At 43.9% G+C, this 19,951-nt stretch overlaps 1 protein-coding gene across 1 annotated transcript in view; it reads right to left on the reverse strand.

Annotated features, from left to right (window-relative positions):
- The window catches only part of dnah2 (dynein, axonemal, heavy chain 2), a 208,609-nt gene that overhangs the window by 83,476 nt on the left and 105,182 nt on the right, over positions 1–19,951 (reverse strand). Inside the window, exons 63-73 of the mRNA XM_072458523.1 lie at positions 8,607–8,776; positions 6,338–6,454; positions 6,097–6,261; positions 4,255–4,377; positions 4,034–4,182; positions 3,882–3,948; positions 3,662–3,812; positions 1,453–1,601; positions 1,232–1,365; positions 371–515; positions 78–277 (exon numbers count right to left, since the gene is read on the reverse strand). Of these exons, the coding sequence (XP_072314624.1) occupies positions 78–277; positions 371–515; positions 1,232–1,365; positions 1,453–1,601; positions 3,662–3,812; positions 3,882–3,948; positions 4,034–4,182; positions 4,255–4,377; positions 6,097–6,261; positions 6,338–6,454; positions 8,607–8,776 (1,570 nt within the window). The remainder of the gene's footprint in view (positions 1–77; positions 278–370; positions 516–1,231; positions 1,366–1,452; positions 1,602–3,661; positions 3,813–3,881; positions 3,949–4,033; positions 4,183–4,254; positions 4,378–6,096; positions 6,262–6,337; positions 6,455–8,606; positions 8,777–19,951) is intronic.

Genomic DNA, 19,951 nt, shown 5'->3' on the forward strand with positions numbered 1-19,951 from the left:
CAGAATTTGCCTTTATTTCTAAAAGTTCTTCAAATGAAAACAATCATTGCTGTGTGTTTGAATGAAGCCTCTTTCACCTGTACACTGCATATGTGTGGTAGTCATTGAGGTTAGCGATTCTTTCCTCTAGTTTGTGGCTGCGCTTGCTCTTTTCTATGCTGATGTTGAATAGGCTGATGTAGGCGTCCAGGGCAAACTGGTACATAGGGTCAATGCGGCCCAAGTCGTTTAGAATGAAGAACAGGATCGAGGCTCGCTGAGCACATGCTCGATAGGCCTGTGGAGAACAGTGCACATAAACACTATAATATACATTATTCATTTTGATTGGATGAGATATGGTTTGGATACATTTGCTCCAATGACAGACCTCTCTGGCAGTATCGATTGCAACCTCAGTGGTCTCACTAGTAACCAGCTGCTCGGAGACCTCGGTGGCGGTCACTTTGGACGTCTGCAGAGTGTTGACCAGCTGAACGTCATCCAGTAAAGAGCCAGATGCTTCGTTCAACAGCCTGAGACAGCGTGGGAGAGAAGCACTGAGGGCTCAGTCATAGTACAGGAGATAATCAATATGACTCTTGACTAAATAAAAGCTGGGCTTTTTTGTACGATTTTAAGTACCGGGAGTTCCAAATGACACTGTGCGATTGAATCTCATACGAGAAGAACCCAAGCTCACAACGGGAGTGTGTGCACTGTACGGAGCGATGAAGGATATGTTTACCAGGAGGCGTGTGTGCAGCGCTGTTACGTACAGTGAACTTCCCAAACATCATAGAAACCCATTACAACCGTTAGCACTGTTAACTTTAGCACTTCTTTAAAGTCAGAAGCTTTTCCTACAAACCCTTTCCTGGCTTTTGTGTGAGCGTTGATTTGTTAAGAAGCAGGTCAGAGGTGCTTGTGCTGGGTTTCACCTGAAGTGTCTGTGGCTCCAGCCCCTCAGAGCGTGTTCACTGCCACCTGCAGCTGTATTCTGTGCTGCTTTCACTCGGCTCCAGCAGCACTCAGACTCTACCCTGGTTCGTAACCCCGGTACAGTGCATGACACAAGGAGCCAAAGTTCGGCATAAGTTTGAAATTGTCGTGCAAGTAAAATTTGTGGCAAAATCTGACCCAAAAACGCAGTGTAAGCCAAGCTAAAGGAAATGTTGAGTTTGTTTGGCTTTTTTATGCCATCATTTTCTAAATTCTTTTGTAAAGCAAAATAAAAGGTTATCCATAGAACCTAAGGATTTCGTCTTCCAGCTCCTGCAGGCTGCGTTTGCCTGAGGCGATGCTGATCACTAAAGAGTCCTTCTGCTCCTCGAGCTCTGGACGCTCTTTTCGAACCACAATCCCCAGCAGCTGGGCCTCTAAACCCTGCTCACATTTGTGGAGTGGTTAAAAAACACAAATGTAAACCAACTTGACAATATTTTTCCTTAGAGAGCAATAAAACAGAAGCACCTGTTCTTTGACAGCAAAGTTGACAATGGTGGTCTTTGTAGAAGTCTCAGGGGTGTAGTGGGGATTGGACAGTTTGGTGGCAATATAGAAACGAAAGTCGGGGTTATATTCAATCTCCTTATCTCCTAATTTCATCAGCAACCTTCCACCTGGGGAGCAAAAGATCAGGAAAAGGGAGAAAAACAACAAGATGCAGCTGTTTTACAAGGTAAAGAAAGTAACATAAAATGATGTCCACTATACATTTAAAAAAAAAAATCTTAATAAGATTTCTGACAATTGAAGTCAACCTACCGTATTTTCCGCACTATAAGGCGCACGTAAAAGTCTTTAACGTCCTCAAAAGCCGTCCGTGCGCTTAATAGTCCGGTGCGCTTAATATATGGTTTATTTCTGGCTGTGCTTACTGACCGCGAAGATATTTTGTGTGGTACACGGTGTATAGAGAATATTTGAGACACGAGACGCCGATGCGTGACTAGATTTACAGTACTCCGGAACCGGAAGTCTCAACAACATGAGTGCAAAGCATTCTGGGAACAGTAGTCTACCTGCATGCGGCGCACGCGACACTTTGTCAAAACGTAAACAACATTTTCAGTCAGGCACAACGCAGACACCTACCGGTAAATGAAGGACCCCAAGATGGCTGCTGCCGAGAGACCTCTTATATTATTAGAAATGCGCTTACGGGCTAAACTATCAGTCAACTGTGGGAATCAAAAGGCCGGAATCATCACTGAACTGCCGCGTGGATCCGAGATGCGGGATCACACTGACCAAAGAGATTTTAGCACGGAGCACCATCGACGCTTTGGCTGCTTTTACCATTATGCGCCCCAGCTGACATTAAACCGGGACACGGGACGTAAACAATCGGGGCTGTCCCAGGTAAATCAGGACGTCTGGTCATAGCTGTGCGGGATGCACACGGCGGCATTTGAAGGATTTGAGGAGGAGGAATGAACTGAAAAAGTGAGTGTATCATGTAGTATTTTACGTGTTGCAACTGAACGAGGCTGGGAGTTGTTATGAATATGTTAACGTGTCTGTTAGCGATAGCAGAGTGTGTTCTGTGTTTGTATTTTAAGTGTCTACAAGTGATCTTGACTGAGAATTGATTTGGATATGCTAACGTGTCTGTTAGCGATAGCAGAGTGTGTTTTGATGTTGAGCTGAATGAGTTGAACGCGTTTCATAAAGCTCAACTGACTCTGACTTGTCTGTTTTGTTTATCTTATGCGCTTTGTCGTCCGGTGCGCTTTATGTATGGACCAGTACACATGGTACACAGATAGCTGATGGTGCGCTTAATAATCCGGTGCGCTTTTTCGCGCGCAAAATACGGTACTAAGATATAAATGGAATCGACAGCACACATTCACACTGTGGAATGGTCTGCATGATCAGCGAGGCTGTGACCAAAGTTTGTCTGAGCGAATGTCAGGCTCAAGGCTCCATATGGTAAAGTCACTGTAGCTGCACCGTTAGCTGAGACCGGTGTTATCGTGTTTGTGAAAGCTAAATGAAAGAGAAATGAAAAGGTTCCGTAGCTGAGCTCTTCTACTATCGGAGCCTTGGAATTACGATGGTTCTAAGTTTAACCTTTATCCCTACGACCCACGATTTAGAGCAGAAATCTTTTATTGCAGAAAATTGTGAGGTGAATAACCGCACAATTCTGTATGTAAAGCTCACAGTGACAGTTTAAAGGTTGAATGGAGGATTTTTGCGACCAATCTGAGTCTCATTTTCCTGGACAGCCGAGTAGTTCTCCCACAAGTCAATCATTCCCTGCATGCTACTGCACACCTGCAGGCTCGTTCCCAGGATATCAGCACGTTCCCCTGGATGCACATGCGTGGTTGATATGCCGGTGTGTCTTTAGCAAAGCTAGCAGTGAGTACCTTCAGTGTGTCTCCATGCTTTGGACCGCAAAGTACAAAAATGGCTGAGGGATGACAGAGAAAGACTTTGTTCGAGCTGGCTAAGAAAAAAACGAAATCTGCGGAGACAAGAGATACGATGCGATCCGGTCGCGCTAATAAACAAACGCACGTGTAGCAGCGGAAGGTTTGATGGTTGGCGGCCTCTCGGAAAGAGGGGCATGCGCATTAAAAAAAAAGGACTGACAGTCGCTAATTTTTCAAATCAGAAAAAAAAAATCCTCTATTCAAGCTTTTACAGTGACAGTTTGAATGTTACAGACCTATCCGGGTCAGAGACTTGTTGAGAACCGGGTTCAAAGATGGATCCAAGTCTTCTTGAACGTTCTGCAGTAGGACTGGGTTTCCAAACTGGATGGCTTTCTCCAGAACTTGCAGATAGTCTGGCATCTGGAAGTCTACGATTTTCAATCCCTGAAAAAGAGAAAGGTTATCAGTCAAACAAATTCTGGTTCAAAAATATAATTAGAATCTATGACATACTTTTTTCTGCTCCATATTCTTAATCCACTTCAAGGCTTGACCTTGTGGATCAATCATCAGTGGCCATCTTGCAGAATTGGAAACGCAATTAAAAACTGAATACAGAAAACTCCATGTTGTAGCAAATTAAAATGCATAATAGTAGTTTTTACCGATTTCCTCGAGTGACAATAACCCCATTCTCAGTGGAGAAAGCGTCGGAGGGCAGTCCCTGAATGTTCCATTCCCGTACCACTGTGGGCTTGGACAAGAAAATTGCAAAATTGAAGCCGGGAGAGCAGGGGATTTCCTGGTTGCGAATCTGCAAAAAGACATACAACATTACATTCAAAAAGCAGTGTTTTCAGAATTAACAAAGCATGATTTTTCAGACCTCCTTCAACCAAATGTCTTGCAGTTCATCTCTGTAGTTTGATAAAAATGGCCCCATGTAGGAAAGAAAGGATGCAGCAAGTAAACTGTCTCCAACCAGGTACGCCATGCACTCCTCCAACCCCTGTGGGAAATACAGAGGGCTCAGCCATTACCCACACTCAGTGATGGAAAGTACCAAAGTATTAAGTAAGTACTGCACTTAAATATTTACATTATTTGAATTGCTATTGGTTTGTTTATTTGTATTTATTTATTTAATAAAAGGACAATGCATATAAAATATATATCTAAATACCAGAAAATGCAATACAAACCATATTCACTGCATATCAATAATGGCAACATCTATCTACTACAACCTTTATTTTACCCATCAGAAGCTTAATACATGTTTTATGATGAAATATGAAAATTAATCTTCAATAGCTTTTTTATCATTGGATGTAAGGCCACAACATTCACAGCACGTATCACTAATGACAATATCGATCTACTACAACCTTTATTTTACCCATCAGATTCATGTTCATGTTTTTATGATGAAATATGAAAAATAATCTTCAATCACTTTTTATTATTGGATCACATTCCATCCCATTCAAAACATTTCCCAAGCAGAAATCGTCTGTTTTTAAAAATGACGTTCTTTTACGAACTCCTCCTAGGGCGTTGGCCCAAAGAAGCTGAACTTAAGTGAAAATGGTGTTGAGGAGGCATCAAAAGTTATCCAAATTATTTCCATACCTTTCAAGGCCAGAATTTCAGAAATTTCGGAAATTGTAAATTTGATGCCATTTGCGTCAAAAGTGAAATAATTGAATTTGGCACATTGGCGCCCCCTACAGAGCAAATTTTATGAAATTTGGTACAAAATTAAATGTTGGAGTCCTGATCAAAATAGTTGATGAGACTCATTTCATATGTCTTATGCTGTAGTCTCCTCCTGAAGAGCTGGTTCTCCTCCTGAAGAGCTGGTTCTCCTCCTGAAGAGCTGGTTCCCCTCCTGAAGAACTGGTTCCCCTCCTGAAGAGCTGGTTCCCCTCCTGAAGAACTGGTTCTCCTCCTCAAGAACTGGTTCTCCTCCTGAGTGGCTCCAGCTCCAGTCTCCCTCGCGTCCGTCTGATGGAGTCAGAAACCCCTTCACTCTGGAACTCCTCCAGGTTTCTACTTTTTCCCAAGGAGGTTTTTTGTAGTTTTTCCTGGCCGAGAAGGAGGGTCTAAGGACAGAGGACTCGGGAACATAGTCCCTCGCCCCCACAGACATTAATCCATTTTTCACTGGGTCAAGGACTATGGTCTTTATGCAGCAGAGCATCAAACTTTGTCCAAACTATTAAATATTTCAGTACATAATCATGTACTTTGTAAAGCAAAGGAAAGGAGAACGTGTGATAGTGCCACGGATTCGACCGTAGGTGTAATAAAAGGAAGCGATGTTGCGCGGGGAATAGTAAAACTATAATTTTTTTAGAGGATTTTTAAGTTCATAGGCTTTATTTGACAGGACAGGTATAGCGTGAAATGGGAATGAGACTGGGGAATTACATGCAGCAAACTGTAAGAGCAATATTTTTGATCGTATTTTCTATTCACTCAACCACGAGCAGCACGCGGATACTTACATTCATCATTATCTGATTAAATAAAGTAGAATAACAGAAGTGTCCTGAGTAATTTGCATGTAATTCCCACTGACATGTTTTAGGTATGATGATTTATTCTTTTACCATGCTATTGTTTAACTGCAAACGACACAACTAGTGTGTCAAAGTAATTCCTGCCCTAAGTAGAAGATTAGGACTGCATTTATATGTATATGTATGAGTATGTGTGAGCGTACGGTGACTCTCTCCTCCCAGCGGACTCTCTCTCCAGCCAGTCCAGTCACGAGTTTGTCAGCGCGGTCCAGTTTCACCACCATGTCCTCGGACTTCTTCCTCAGGTTCTCCTTCATCGCCAGCTTCTCTGCATGCTGTTTCTTCAGTTGGTCCAGCTTATCTGCCACCTATCACAACCACCCACACACAGAGGAGGCATGTTACATTCAGTGGTTGCCCTGGTCATACTGCAGACTTACTCACCTCTTTCAGTTTATTCTGTGCCTCTGCCAGAGCAGACTGTTTCTCACTCAGCTGAGACGTGGCTGCTTTGAGCTGGGCTCGTTTGGGCTCCACCACTCTGTACAAACGTCCATAAACCTGGGAAAAAGGTTATTTCAGCCATTTATCCACAATAGTGCGTAATAATGTGCAATGGAATTAGATTGCCTTTGTGCTTATAGTTTAACATAAACCAGGAAGGAATTCTATGTACCGAAATGTGTACGTACACATACAAATATGTCGGTGTAATCCCTCATTCGTCCAGGCGTGTTCCATAGTAGAAAAAGCTTCAGTTGTAGTCATCTGGACTCAGTTTGAAAAAATAGACGTTTCGACTCTCATCCAAGAGTCATTGTCAATAACAGAATTTAGGTCGAGAACTCCGATATTAATACTGTTCTGTGGTAAGACCCGCCCATTGGGAGGAGCCTTCCTGAAGTAGAAAGAGTTGTTTGTTTCAACAGAAACTCCCCCCTTGTATCTACCAAGCCTATTCAGAATCTTAATGGGCTATTAGAAACCTCTTTGTCTTTGTGAGACCCTGGCTCAACCACCCTGAGTACCTGATTAGCATCTGAATGTCCTGGTCCTGGTCCTCTACCTTTCCAGGGGTTCAGAATCCCATTATAAATAACAGGAAGATGAAACCTAAGCCCTCCATTTCTGTTTAAAGAAGGTCTTTCTTTTTTAACAAAAATAGCTTCCTTGACTCCTCTTTCAAACCATCTTTTCTCCCTGCTTAAAACCTTCACCTCACCGTCTTCAAACGAGTGATTAGAGGCTTCAAGATGGAGATGCACGGCACTCTGAGGTCCTGAACTAGTATTTCTTCTGTGCTGATAAAGCCTCTTGTGTAGAGGCTGTTTTGTCTCACCTATGTACCGTTCTTTACAGCTTTCTTCACTGCATTGGATCGAATAAACTACATTGCTCTGTTTTTGAGTCGGCAACTTGTCCTTAGGGTGAACCAGTTTTTGTCTTAAAGTGTTTCCTGGTTTAAAATAAACAGGGACTTCGTGTTGTCTAAAAATTCTCTGCAGTTTTTCCGACAGGCCAGACACATAAGGGATAGAAACACCCTTCCTTCTCTGTTCAGTTTCCCTTTTTTGTCCTGCAAACTGAACAGAGAAGGAAGGGTGTTTCTATCCCTTATGTGTCTGGCCTGTCGGAAAAACTGCAGAGAATTTTTAGACAACACGAAGTCCCTGTTTATTTTAAACCAGGAAACACTTTAAGACAAAAACTGGTTCATCCTAAGGACAAGATGTTGACTCAAAAACAGAGCAATGTAGTTTATTTACTCTACACAAGAGGCTTTATCAGCACAGAAGAAATACAAGTTCAGGACCTCAGAGTGCCGTGCATCTCCATCTTGAAGCCTCTAATCACTCGTTTGAAGACGGTGAGGTGAAGGTTTTAAGCAGGGAGAAAAGATGGTTTGAAAGAGGAGTCAAGGAAGCTATTTTTGTTAAAAAAGAAAGACCTTCTTTAAACAGAAATGGAGGGCTTAGGTTTCATCTTCCTGTTATTTATAATGGGTTACTGAACCCCTGGAAAGGTAGAGGACATTCAGATGCTAATCAGGTACTCAGGGTGGTTGAGCCAGGGTCTCACAAAGACAAAGAGGTTTCTAATAGCCCATTAAGATTCTGAATAGGCTCGGTAGATACAAGGGGGAGTTTCTGTTGAAACAAACAACTCTTTCTACTTCAGGAAGGCTCCGCCCAATGGGCGGGTCTTACCACAGAACAGTATTAATATCGGAGTTCTCGATCTAAATTCTTTTATTGACAATGACTCTTGGATGAGAGTCGAAACGTCTATTTTTTCAAACTGAGTCCAGATGACTACAACTGAAGCTTTTTCTACTATGGTACACATACAAAGATAAAGAAGTGACTTTACTGTTGTGAATTTGATGAATAAGGAATTAATTGATAACTCTCAACCACTCAAAATCTTTAGGTAAGAGGTCATCATGAACGTACTAAAAAATAACCTTAGCCTTTTCAGGTGGTCTCAAACATTAAAAAGTAGTTAACTTTTCAGTCCATTTCAAATATGTAGTGGAGGAAAAGTACAGTACTCACTGTAAAATCTACTTAAGTAAAGTACATATACCTAAATATTCTAGAACAGTACTTTTACTTGTATTTTGTTACTTTCCACCACATGAATTCTATGGAAGTAAAATTGTCTATGTCAAATTGCAGATGTTTATAGTTGAAGTTATGAATTTAGAACTTACCTCCATGGCTCTGACCCACATGCACAGGGACTTAGCAGCAAGGGACACTTTGCCAATGATGTCAGGCTGGAAGTCCGGCTGTTTGCAGAACTGACCAATCTTTTTCAGCACACGGTCAGAGATGTTGTCCTTGTCAAAGTTTACCAGCGTCTTAATGAAGTTGGCCTCACCTGGTTAATTCAAAGGTGTAGATTAAATTTTTCTGCACAGTATTGCACATTTTTATTAATCAATTATTTACTGTAAATAACGAATACCCCTAAAACCTACACAATAGAGGATTTGTGGGCCTTTTTAAAGCCTGATTTGCCTCTCTGTGAGCTCAGAGATATTTTGTAGTGTCACTTTTCATGTCAGTCGTAAGATTCCAACATTTTACGTAAGAAACTTTAGGGGCCGTATTTTGGTCCTGGAGGTAGCGTTAACAGGAGCTTTTTCCAGGAGGCGGAGCCAGGGCGCTATTTTGCTACCTTGCCGGTGCCAGATAACTGTGGCATTCAAATGCACCACCTGTGTGAGAGGTGTTTGTCATGCCGCATACAGGCAATTAAAAAGAATAACATTGTTTGATTTCCCGTTTTTCAATTTGTTACCAATTTTTTTTTTTAAATGCCATTAAAAAAATAAATAAATATTGAAATGCAGCCTTGGAGCGATGTTTCTTAATTTAACTCACCTTTATTTGTTTTTACCAAATGCAGAGAGCTGGCCTTCATCCCCGGTTTGCCCGGACTAAACCCAGAATAAAAACACGCACTCTGCTTATTAACTTGAGTCGCTTATAAACTCTGCTGCTGCTGAGCCACGGGAGCAGGTGATCCTGAAGCACACACACCCAGACTGCTGCAATGACCTGCATTAAGGCCAATTCATACTTCATAAGAAGCAAGAAGTTTGTTCGTGCAGCTCGGGCCGTAAGAATAAAATGATGTCATGATGTCATTTTGTTCTCACAATTCTGGGTAAACGACCAAACTTCTTGCTTTTCATGAAGGATGAATTGACCTTTAATCCCGGTGCCCAGCCTCTGAGCCCCAGGTGACAATAAGGACTGCGTGAGATGCGTGCAGCACTGCGCTGTTACCCACAGCTGGACAAGTTTTATGCAGACTGGGACAAGGATTTTGGGTGAATGCGATGTGAATGTGCCTCGGCCAAAAAGAAACAAAGGCAGAAACAAAATAAACTGAACTCAAACTGTTGGAGGCTGAACACACCAGGAAACAGGAAATTAAAAAGATAAGAGGTGAAATGATTAATGATTTGCCCTCACAAGTTATAATAAAAAAAAAGCTCTTTACCAAAAAATATATTATGAGAGTGGATAAAATATTCCTAAATTATTAGCTGAAAGAGCCATATTTTAAATACAAGACAGAATAATGCAAGACCAAATACAATCCTCATTTCAATCTCTCTACAAGAAACCTTTCTCTAAATTTCAGGAAATAAAGAAGATCTCAGAAGTCTCAATTTGCCCGTCATAACGAAGAGCAAAATAAAAAAAAAAACAAGCGCTAAATTAACAGCTTTGGAAACACATTGTGCAATCAACAGATTAAAAAAACAATAAGTCGATGGGCGTGGACTTTTGTATATCACACCTGATTTATTTACAGAAGACCAACCCAGGACAACATAAGACAATCCTTAATAAATCATGTACAAAAGCAGGAAAGATAAGCAGTAATAATTAGCAGTAATAATTAGTAATAATAATTTGGAACCATTATTACACAATCAAAAAACTAATGGTGTTACAATTGATGGAACAGAACATAATATTGCCTGCTATGCAGAAGATTTTGACCAAACCAGAAAATTCCATACCTAATGTGAGACATTTTCTCATTCTGGAAACTCCCTTTGACCTTTAGAAAGACCTATCCATTTATGTGGTAAATGGTCAAATGTGCTTATGACCTGGAAAAAACGCATGACAACAGATCAAAACATATAACCAAACAGGGGCACCAGGGGCACTCTAGCAGAACCGGACGCATTTGACCCACTGTAGATGAAGACGGACAGTGGACAGTGGTCATGTGGTGATGTCTTTATTTTAAGCTTCAAAACGCTGTGTGTTTTATTATAATCTGACTTGTATTCACAAAGTGAATCCAGCACAGACATGTAATATACGGCGGTCTGCAGTTTAGAACCTGCCATATGGAAATTAAACTTTCTTGGAGTGGTTTGTGGCTTTAAAATGGAGATGCACAGCGCTCTGTGGTCCTGAATTTGCATTTCGTCTGTGCTGATAGAGCCTCTTGTGCATCCATCCATCCATCCATGCCTCTTGTGCAATGGATGTTTAATCTCTCCTGTGTACCGCTCTTTACAACTTCCTTCACTAAAAAAACAGTGAACCAGTTTATGTCTTAAAGTGTTGCCTGGTTTAAAATAAACAGGGACTTCATGTTGTCTAAAAATTTGTTGAAATTTTTCCGATAGTCCCGAGACATAAGTGATAGAAACACCCTTCCTTCTCTTTTGTCCTTTTTGTCCTGCTTTTTGGATCTTTTCACTCTGTTGAGAGCCCAAGCGGGGTATCCACAGGCTGAGAGAGCATTCCGGACGTGTTTTTCCTCTTTCCTCTTCCCCTCTGAGCTGGTGGGCTCTGTGTTCTGATCACTCCCAGCTTGTGCTGTAGTGGATGATTAGAGCCAAAGAGCAGGTACTGATCCGTGTGTAGGTTTCCAACCTACTTATATCTGGAGCTTCCCGTCCTCTCCTCTTATATTGAAACGATCAAAAAAGGCCAAGCAGTTCTCCTGAGCATCTTCTCTTATAAACCACAGCATTGAGGTGCTCTGAGGCTTCCAGCTCACAAATGTGTCATCCATGTAGTGGTACCAAAGACTTGGAGCAGTGCCTGAAAAGGAGGCAAGCCATAGGCGGAAATCACAAGGGGGACGGGGGTGACAGAACTGCCCCTCCTCCCTTGGCTGATGGTGTCAGTTTCAAATAATATGCATCTAAAATGCATAAATGTAATTCTCATATATATATATATATATATATATATATATATATATATATATATATATATATATATATATATATATATATATATATATATGTAATCTATATTGAAAAAATGTAGATGTAACGAAGTGAAAGCTTCTCAATGATGACAGAGTTCATGTTTTATTGAACTCAGCAACTTCTTTTTTAAATATTTTGTTATTGTGTCAAGATGGCGGATGACCACACATTTTCATCCGGTTGCATACATTTCAAAATAACATATCCGGTATTTCAAAATAAAACATTACAGGCACATATAACGTTTCCGTAACTCACAAATAATAATGCATAGACACATTAACAGTGTAACATGAATACAAATAGTTACAGCATCCTCCCACCCGGTGAACGACTGTTCATCAACATTGGACCATGTCACATCAACATATTTGAAGAGGATACAATAACTGAACAGGCCTTCTCAACAAACTACCTGTAGAAGAGTGAATGTTACATGAGCGAATTAGACCATCCCTGCCTAGAAAATTCTCAGTAATTCTGCCCATTTTCCAGGTCTGTCTGGGCATGTTATCATCCCTGATCAGTACAATGTCACCTATTTTGATGCAGTAGGTGTAGGAGTCTGACATTATGAGCTGATTTCAAGTCCATCAAATAGTCTCTGCGCCAGCTGTTCCAAAAGCTGGTCAAAAGTCTCTGCCTTTCCACCTTCGACCCAGTTCCTCACGGTTTGCAGTTGCAGGAACTGGTGAAGGCACAGTCTTTGGTGGTAGTGAAGTTAAGCATTTACCAAACAGGAAGTGAGAACGGGTAAGTGGCTCTAAAGCCTCACTGTGTACATACGACAGAGGTCTGGAGTTCAACACTGCCTCAACTTCAGTGAGAATAGTAGTTAGTTCTTCAAAGTTCAATGACGATTTCCCCAGTACCTTCTTTAAACATGTTTTTACAGATCTGTTGTTGTTGTTGTTGTTGTTGTTGTTGTTGTTGTTGTTGTTGTTGTTGTTGTTGTTGTTGTTGTTGTTGTTGTTGTTGTTGTTGTTGTTGTTGTTGTTGTTGTTGTTGTTGTTGTTGTTTGGCGGCTGGTATCCAAGTGTTACATTGCCGCCAGACTTTCTTGTTTTATGGCGGTTGGCATCCGAGTGTTCTTGTTGTTGTTCAAAGCACGTTAGAACATCCTCTTCCTCCTCATCCTCGGCACATTCTTCAACACACCCCAACTCTATGTCACAAGCCTCTGCCAAAAGCCCCCCCATCAACAACAAGAACAGTAGCTGCTTGCTTAAGTAGCCATGTGGGTCGCAGCCCATTCGCCGACTACAATAACACAGCTGTTCATAGGGAAATTGGGTCACACTTCTCAGCGCCTCAAGGGAGGAGCAGAAACTACCACACTTTAACGGCTTTATCTAAGCTTATAATGCTGCAAATACATGGAATGGCTGCTCCATGACTTCAACTAGCACGTTCTGCAAAAAAACGAAAATCACACATTTGAAAAAAACAATCTTATTTTGTCTTTTCCTCGGTTTCGTTGAGGCAGACTTGTGGCGGTTTTAAGGGCGGCGGGTCACATATGTATGTGTGGTATTGTCGGTGTCAACTTGTGAACCTAAAATAAAGCTACCGAAAGTACATCGTATCTTCTCGTCTTTTCCGATCATCCATCCTGACCTTAATTAGTGCTCTGGCAGACACTCCCGAGCAGTGACTTCTACAAACCCAGAACTAGCACCTTACAGTCCGCACAGCCCAGAGTTATCTCTCCATCACCTAGTTTGTTTTGACCTTGTAGATATGCCACAGCGCTGTAAGCCTTTTCACCTGCATCACAGTAGACATGCAACTTTACCTCTCAATGTAGTACCACCTGGGGTTGGCCACCAGGTGGAGCAGTGGTAACTCTGCACACCACTGTTCCCATTTTTCAGTCAAATCAGTGGGTAACGGTTCAACCAAGCCCTCTCTCCCACATCTCTTGAAAGAAGCACTTGACTCTCGCAGTAAAGGGAGCGAGAAACCCAATGGGGTAGAATATGCGGGATGATGTCTGTAGTATATCTCTCTTTGTGTTTACTTTGTCTTTTAAAATGTTCATTAGTCCCCTTTAATCAAACCCAAAATCGTCCTTCTCTGGTCTCCACAAAAGCCCTAGCAGTGCATCTGCATCTCCAGTGCGCTCTTCTCCTTTTTTCCCCACAATGCTCTCAGATCAGGTGAGTTAGTTACCCATTTGCACAGGTTCATGCCTGCCTCAGAGAGAATGTCCTTTGCTGCTGTTGTTACATGTAGAGCCTCCTGCACATCTGGAGAGCTTGAAATAAAGTCATCCAAATACAAAGAGTCACCGAGAGTCTGTACTGCCTTTGGTTGTTCTGTTTTGTATTGTTCGAGATGTTTTCTTGTTGTTGTTGTTATTGTTGTTGTTGTTTCATGACAGTTGGCATCCAACTGTTACATTACTGCCAAACTTTATTCTTCAGACTTCATTTTGTTGTTGTTGTTGTTGTTGTTGTTGTTTTATGGCGGTTGGCATCCAAGTGTTGCATTACCGCCAGACTTTATTCCTCAGACTTTGTCGTAGTCCTCAGACTCTGTCGTAGTCCGTAAAAGTACTCCTTCCATTGCTTTGGTGTTACAAAGCCCATGAGGTCATGATATGTCTTTGTGACTAGAATAGTTGTTGTTTCAGAGACCAACCGGCTTTATTCCAGACTTCATTTTCCCGAGTGCGACCGGCTTCATTCCAGGACTGACTCTTCTTCATCTTCCTCTCTTTCTTTGATGTTCGGCGCTTCCGCCGTACAGCTTTATTCTTTAGGCTTCATTCTTTAGGCTTTGATATTTCCACTGATGTCGGTGCTTGGCAGCCGTGCATCTACGAGACAGGGCGAGGACAGGAGACCGCCCCCACCTCCAGTTCTTCACTCTCTCTCCCCAAAAGTAGACCTCCGTCAATCCGACTCCCATTTAGCGCCTTTAGCCTGTTTTCTATTTCTGCCCATTCAAGCTCTTTTGTTCACAGGAATCTCCCTGCAGCTTTAACAATGATCCTGATCCTTTCAGTTCTCTTTTGAGTTTGAGCAGCACAGTTTATAACATCCACCATAAAGAGCACAAAATCCTCTCTATCCACAACCAAGGTATTGTCATTAATTCTGGAACCTCCACACTTGGAACCTCCACACTTGGAACCTCCACACTTGGAACCTCCACACTTCTTGGGAGCCACGCTGGCTTCCCTCTCTTCGCTCTGGCTGTGAGCAGCGCCGGCTCCTCTCTCTGTATTTACTTTAACCTCGTTACTTGAAACTTTCTTGACTGCATCCGCATTTAAGGCCATATTCATGTGCATATAACTGATGTAAATAAGAGTGTTTGCTTACCATTAGTATTAGTACTATTTAGTCTTATGCTAGCAATTTTTATTTTACTTTTTTATTATTATTTTATTGTATTATTATTTTATTTTTATCTTTATCTTTTTATTTTATTTTTTCCCTCCATTCCCTATTAAGATAAAATAATCCTTTATTGTCCCACATGGGGAAATTTCATTGGTGCAACGCAGGTAGATACAGAGGTAGATACAGAAGAAAAGAACAGATCACTTATAGGAAGTCTGAAAAACACTTTCAGTAGAAGATCTCCTATGAATAAAAACTCCCATAGACAAATAAATAAATACATAAATACCATTGCGTGTGATTACGACAGTAATTGCACATGAATATGTGTCACGACGGCACATGGATTGCACATGAATTTCACAGCAATTGCACATATGACAGAATTGCACATCAGTATTAGGTTAGGTCAGTATTGCGAGTGTTCAGGACTAACAGTGTTTGTTATAAAGTCTGACAGCAGCAGGAAGGAAAGATCTGCAAAACCTTTCCTTCACACATCGAGGGTGGATCAGTCTCTCACTGAAGCTGCTCTCCAGAGTGGACAGAGTGTCCTGCAGGGGGTGAGACTCATGGTCCAGCATAGATGTGAATCTAGCCAGGACCCTTCTGTCCCCTACCTCCTGCACCGAGTCCAGAGCGCAGCCCAGGACGGAGCTGGACTTCTTGATGACTTTGTCCAGCCTCCTCCTCTCCCTCTCTGTGATGCTGCTGCTCCAGCAGGCCACACCGTACAGGAGGGCTGATGCCACCACAGAGTCGTAGAATGTCTTCAGGAGTGGCCCTGTCACTCCAAAAGACCTGAGTCTCCTCAGGAGGTAGAGCCCACTCTGGCTCTTCCTGTACAGTGCGTCTGTGTTATGAGTCCAGTCCAGTTTGTGGTTCAGATGAACACCAGGAGTCACTCTCTCAATGTCCCTTCCCTGGATGTTCACTGGTGAGGGGGCAGTGGGGTGACGTCTGTGGAAGTCCACCACCATCTCCTTGGTCTTCCCCGCGTTGATGAGGAGGTGGTTCCGCTGACACCAGTCCACAAAGTCCTGCGCCAGTCCTCTGTTCTCCGCATCATTGTCGTCCGTGATGAGTCCGATGATGGCAGAGTCATCAGAGAACTTCTGCAGGACACAGCTGTCCGTGTCGTGTCTGAAGTCTGCAGTGTAAAGGGTGAAGAGAAAGGGCGCGAGGACAGTGCCCTGGGGCGCCCCCACACTGCATGTCCGAGTGTCAGACACACAGTTCCGTGCTCTCACAAACTGGGGTCGGTCTGTGAGGTAGTCCAGGATCCACTCTGCCAGGTCATTCTCCACACCAGCCGTCTCCAGCTTGTCCCTCAGGAGCAGCGGCTGGATGGTGTTGAAGGCGCTGGAAAGATCGAAGAACAGGATCCTCACAGAGCTGCCTGGCTTTTCCAGGTGAGAGAGAGAGCGGTGCAGCAGGGAGATGACGGCGTCCTCCACTCCGATGCCAGGCCGATATGCAAACTGTAGCGGGTCCATAGCTGAGCTCACGGTGGAGCGGAGGTGGTCCAGGACCAGCTGCTCCAGTGTTTTCATCAGGTGGGACGTGAGAGCCACTGGCCTGTTGAAGTCTTTGGTGCGCGGTGTCTTAGGCACAGGTACCAGACAGGAGGTCTTCCAGATCTGTGGTACCATCCTCAGCTTCAGGCTCATGTTGAAGACATGCTCCATAACTCCACACAGTTCATCTGCGCAGGACTTAAGGAGCCTGGGGCTGATGCCGTCAAGTCCTGCTGCCTTCCTCACTTTAATCCTCTTCAGCTCACTCCTCACCTGTGCTGCTGTGACAGTCAGTGTTTGGCAGGGGGATTGTGTGCTGGGGGGATGGGTGAGTCCAGGCGAAGTGGGGAGCTGAAGATCCGGGGCAGAGAAGCGAAGAGGAACAGATGCAGGGCATTGTCCAGCTGTGGAAGAGGGAGCATGCAGCTGTGCAGGGGGAGGGGTGGGTGACCGATCAAATCTCAAGAAGTGAGCATTTAAATCATTCACCCACTGTAGATCCCCCTCTGTCTGGGCAGGGGGGATTTTGAAGCCTGAGATGGTTTTCAGGCTCCTCCACACTCCCTGAATGTTCTTCTGCTGCAGCTGCTCCTCCATCCTCCTCTTGTAGCCGGCCTCAGCCTGCCTGATCTTCCTCCTCAGCTCCTTCTGCACAGTCCTCAGCTCCTCCTTGTTCCCTGACCTGAAGGCTCTCTTCTTCTCCTTCAGCAGAGCCTTCAGTTCACGGTTAATCCATGGCTTGTTGTTTGGAAAACACCGCACCATCCGGGAGGGAACAATGTTCTCAAAACAGAAGTTGATGTAGTCCGTGATGCACTCTGTGATGGTGTTGATGTCCTCCCCATGTGGGTCATAAAGCTCAGTCCAGACAGTGGTGCTGAAGCAGTCCCTCAGAGCCTCCTCGCTCTCAGCAGACCACATCCTCACCTCACGGGACACCACAGGCTGCCTGCGCACAATGGGTTCATACACAGGCCTCAGATGTACAAGGTTGTTGTCCGAGCTGCCTAGGGGAGGGAGGGGGGAAAAGGAATAAGCCTCTTTGGTGTTGGCAAAAAATAAGTCCAATGTTCTATTGTTTCTGCTTGGGCAGGTAACATACTGGGTGTATGTTGGTAGAACAGAAGAGGGAGAAGCGTGGTTAAAGTCACCAGAGACGAGGAAGAGAGCCTGTGGGTGCTGTGTTTGCAGCCTACAAGTGCCGGAGAGCATTGCTTCACAAGCATATTCAGCATTGGCAGACGGGGCCACATAGACTGCGATCAAAATCACCTGTGAGAACTCCCGGGGCAGATAATATGGCCTCATGCCAATAGCCAATAGTTCAATATCCCTGTTACATAGCTGCTCCTTCACTGTGCAGTGTTCGGGTTTGGACCAGCTCGTGTTCACATACACAGCAAGACCTCCTCCTCTTTTCTTTCCGCATTCTTTCGTTCTGTCCGCCCGCAGCAGATAAAAATTGTCTAAACCTACAATATAGTCTGGCATTTCTGCTGTTAACCAGGTCTCTGTGAAAATCAAGACGCTGCTGTCCCTATAAATCCTCTGGGATCGCATGAGGCTCGCTATTTCCGTCATTTTATTTTGAAGGGACCTCACGTTACCCATGACTACGGCGGAAACCGACTTCCTGTTTGTCCCTCTCTTCTCTCAGAGTTTACGTCCAGCCCGTCTGCTTCGTTGCGTTTTCCTTAGGATGTCCGCCGGGATAACGTGACGATCTCCGGGTAAGACGACTGTTCTCCGCAGTTTCATGAGTTCCTCCTTTGTGTAAACGCGGTACGGCGCCGGCCGGGGGGCGGGGCCGGAGAGCTCAGAGCCGAGACACATCGCAACGACACAACGAAAACACTCAATCCAGCCGAATAAAGTCAAAACAAGTTAATTTAAAGCGATTCCAGTGCGTGTCCCGATCGTTCATGAAGTTCCTCTTTTATATAAACGTGTATATAAACTTGTACCGATGACACGCCGTACTTTAGCGGCGGCTGGAGGACGCGGGGGGGCTGGTGGGCTAACTCGGAGCTAGCTCACATCACAACAACGCGACGAAAAACGCTCAAATCCAGCCGAAAAAAGTCAAAAACAGTTGAATTAAAAACGATTCCAGCGCGTGTCCCTATCGTAAAATAAAATAGAAAAAAATATTTACAAAATATAGCAGATAAAGCACAATAAGTGTGAGAAAAAAGAGAGAGCGTTTACACCAGGCTGCTAGCTGTACCAGCGCCTTATGACGAAAACAGATAAGATATGAGAGGAGTTTTGTTAATAAGAGTTTCTTGTTTTGTTTACAAGAATAGAAGTTATCTGTCCTTTGTCTCCTGCACATTTACCACATCTTTGCTTCCCTCTGCAGACCGCTGCAATATGCCCAAAGCGCTGGCACTTAAAGCAACGCAGGGGCGGTGGAACATATGACCTGACGCTATAGCACATGTACCCAATGCACATGTACCTTACTAGGCAGGCATTTACCTTCAAGTGTTACCATTACAGACGCTGTCACATCTTACCCCAAACCGGGTCACCTTCAACCGCCTAGCGTCCATCACCTTAGCTCCAGTCAAATTCCCCTTTACTTCATCCACAGACATCGTCGTAGGGGCGCCTACGATAACTCCTCTGACCGTGTTTCTTTCAGCATCAGACACAAGAATGTCCTTTCCACCCAGACGTGTAGTTCCAATCGCCTTCCTTTGCTGAGCCGCGTCCTTGCACACGACCAGCAGCGAAGGAGGACACTTGCACGCTTGATCACTCCCACAGCTACATTAGGCTCTTTGTCAATGCCACTGGATTCCACTCCTTAAAGGATGCACTATCCTGTGCAAGCTTTATGATCACCTTACACACTTTGCTCTCATCCCGGATATCAATAGCTTCAGCTTCATCCTGCTGCTCATTCCCAGAACCCTCGGACGAGCTAAGGGACTTTCTACTTTTCCGGGCACCAGCAGCCAGAAACGGCTGCTCCTCCTCGCCGTCCAGAACGCCACCGACCATCGATCTACTCTCTTCCGCCATCTCCTGTCTCTCCAGACCGCCCACAGCGCAGACCCGACTCTTCTTTTATTTCGTCTTCGCCAGGCTGTCCAGGGACCCAAACATTCCAACGGGCGTTAATGGACCTGCATTTATATAATTCTTCTTCTTCTTCGCCTTTGGCATCGATGTTCAGTGTAGTTGTTGTGTTGCTTATTGTGGCAGCGAGCAAAAAAGGGCTGGGAGACACTCCAAAAACAACTCTGTTCATTCTCAGAACACGTACCTCCCTTTTACAGTCTTTGGTGGGAGGTCCGTGCAGCCACAGGAACCTAACAGCATCCTTGTCCCTTTGTGCCAGAGAGATCTTTGGTTATATCTGCAGTGAAGACTATTTTGTGTAGTCTGAACTGAACTAGAACATCCAGCAGATTTGGGTTTA

The sequence above is a fragment of the Eucyclogobius newberryi genome, unplaced genomic scaffold (genome assembly GCF_026437365.1).
Source record: "Eucyclogobius newberryi isolate DKJ021-1_F unplaced genomic scaffold, fEucNew1.0.hap1 SCAF_22, whole genome shotgun sequence".
In the NCBI taxonomy this organism is placed as follows: Eukaryota; Metazoa; Chordata; class Actinopteri; order Gobiiformes; family Gobiidae; genus Eucyclogobius; species Eucyclogobius newberryi.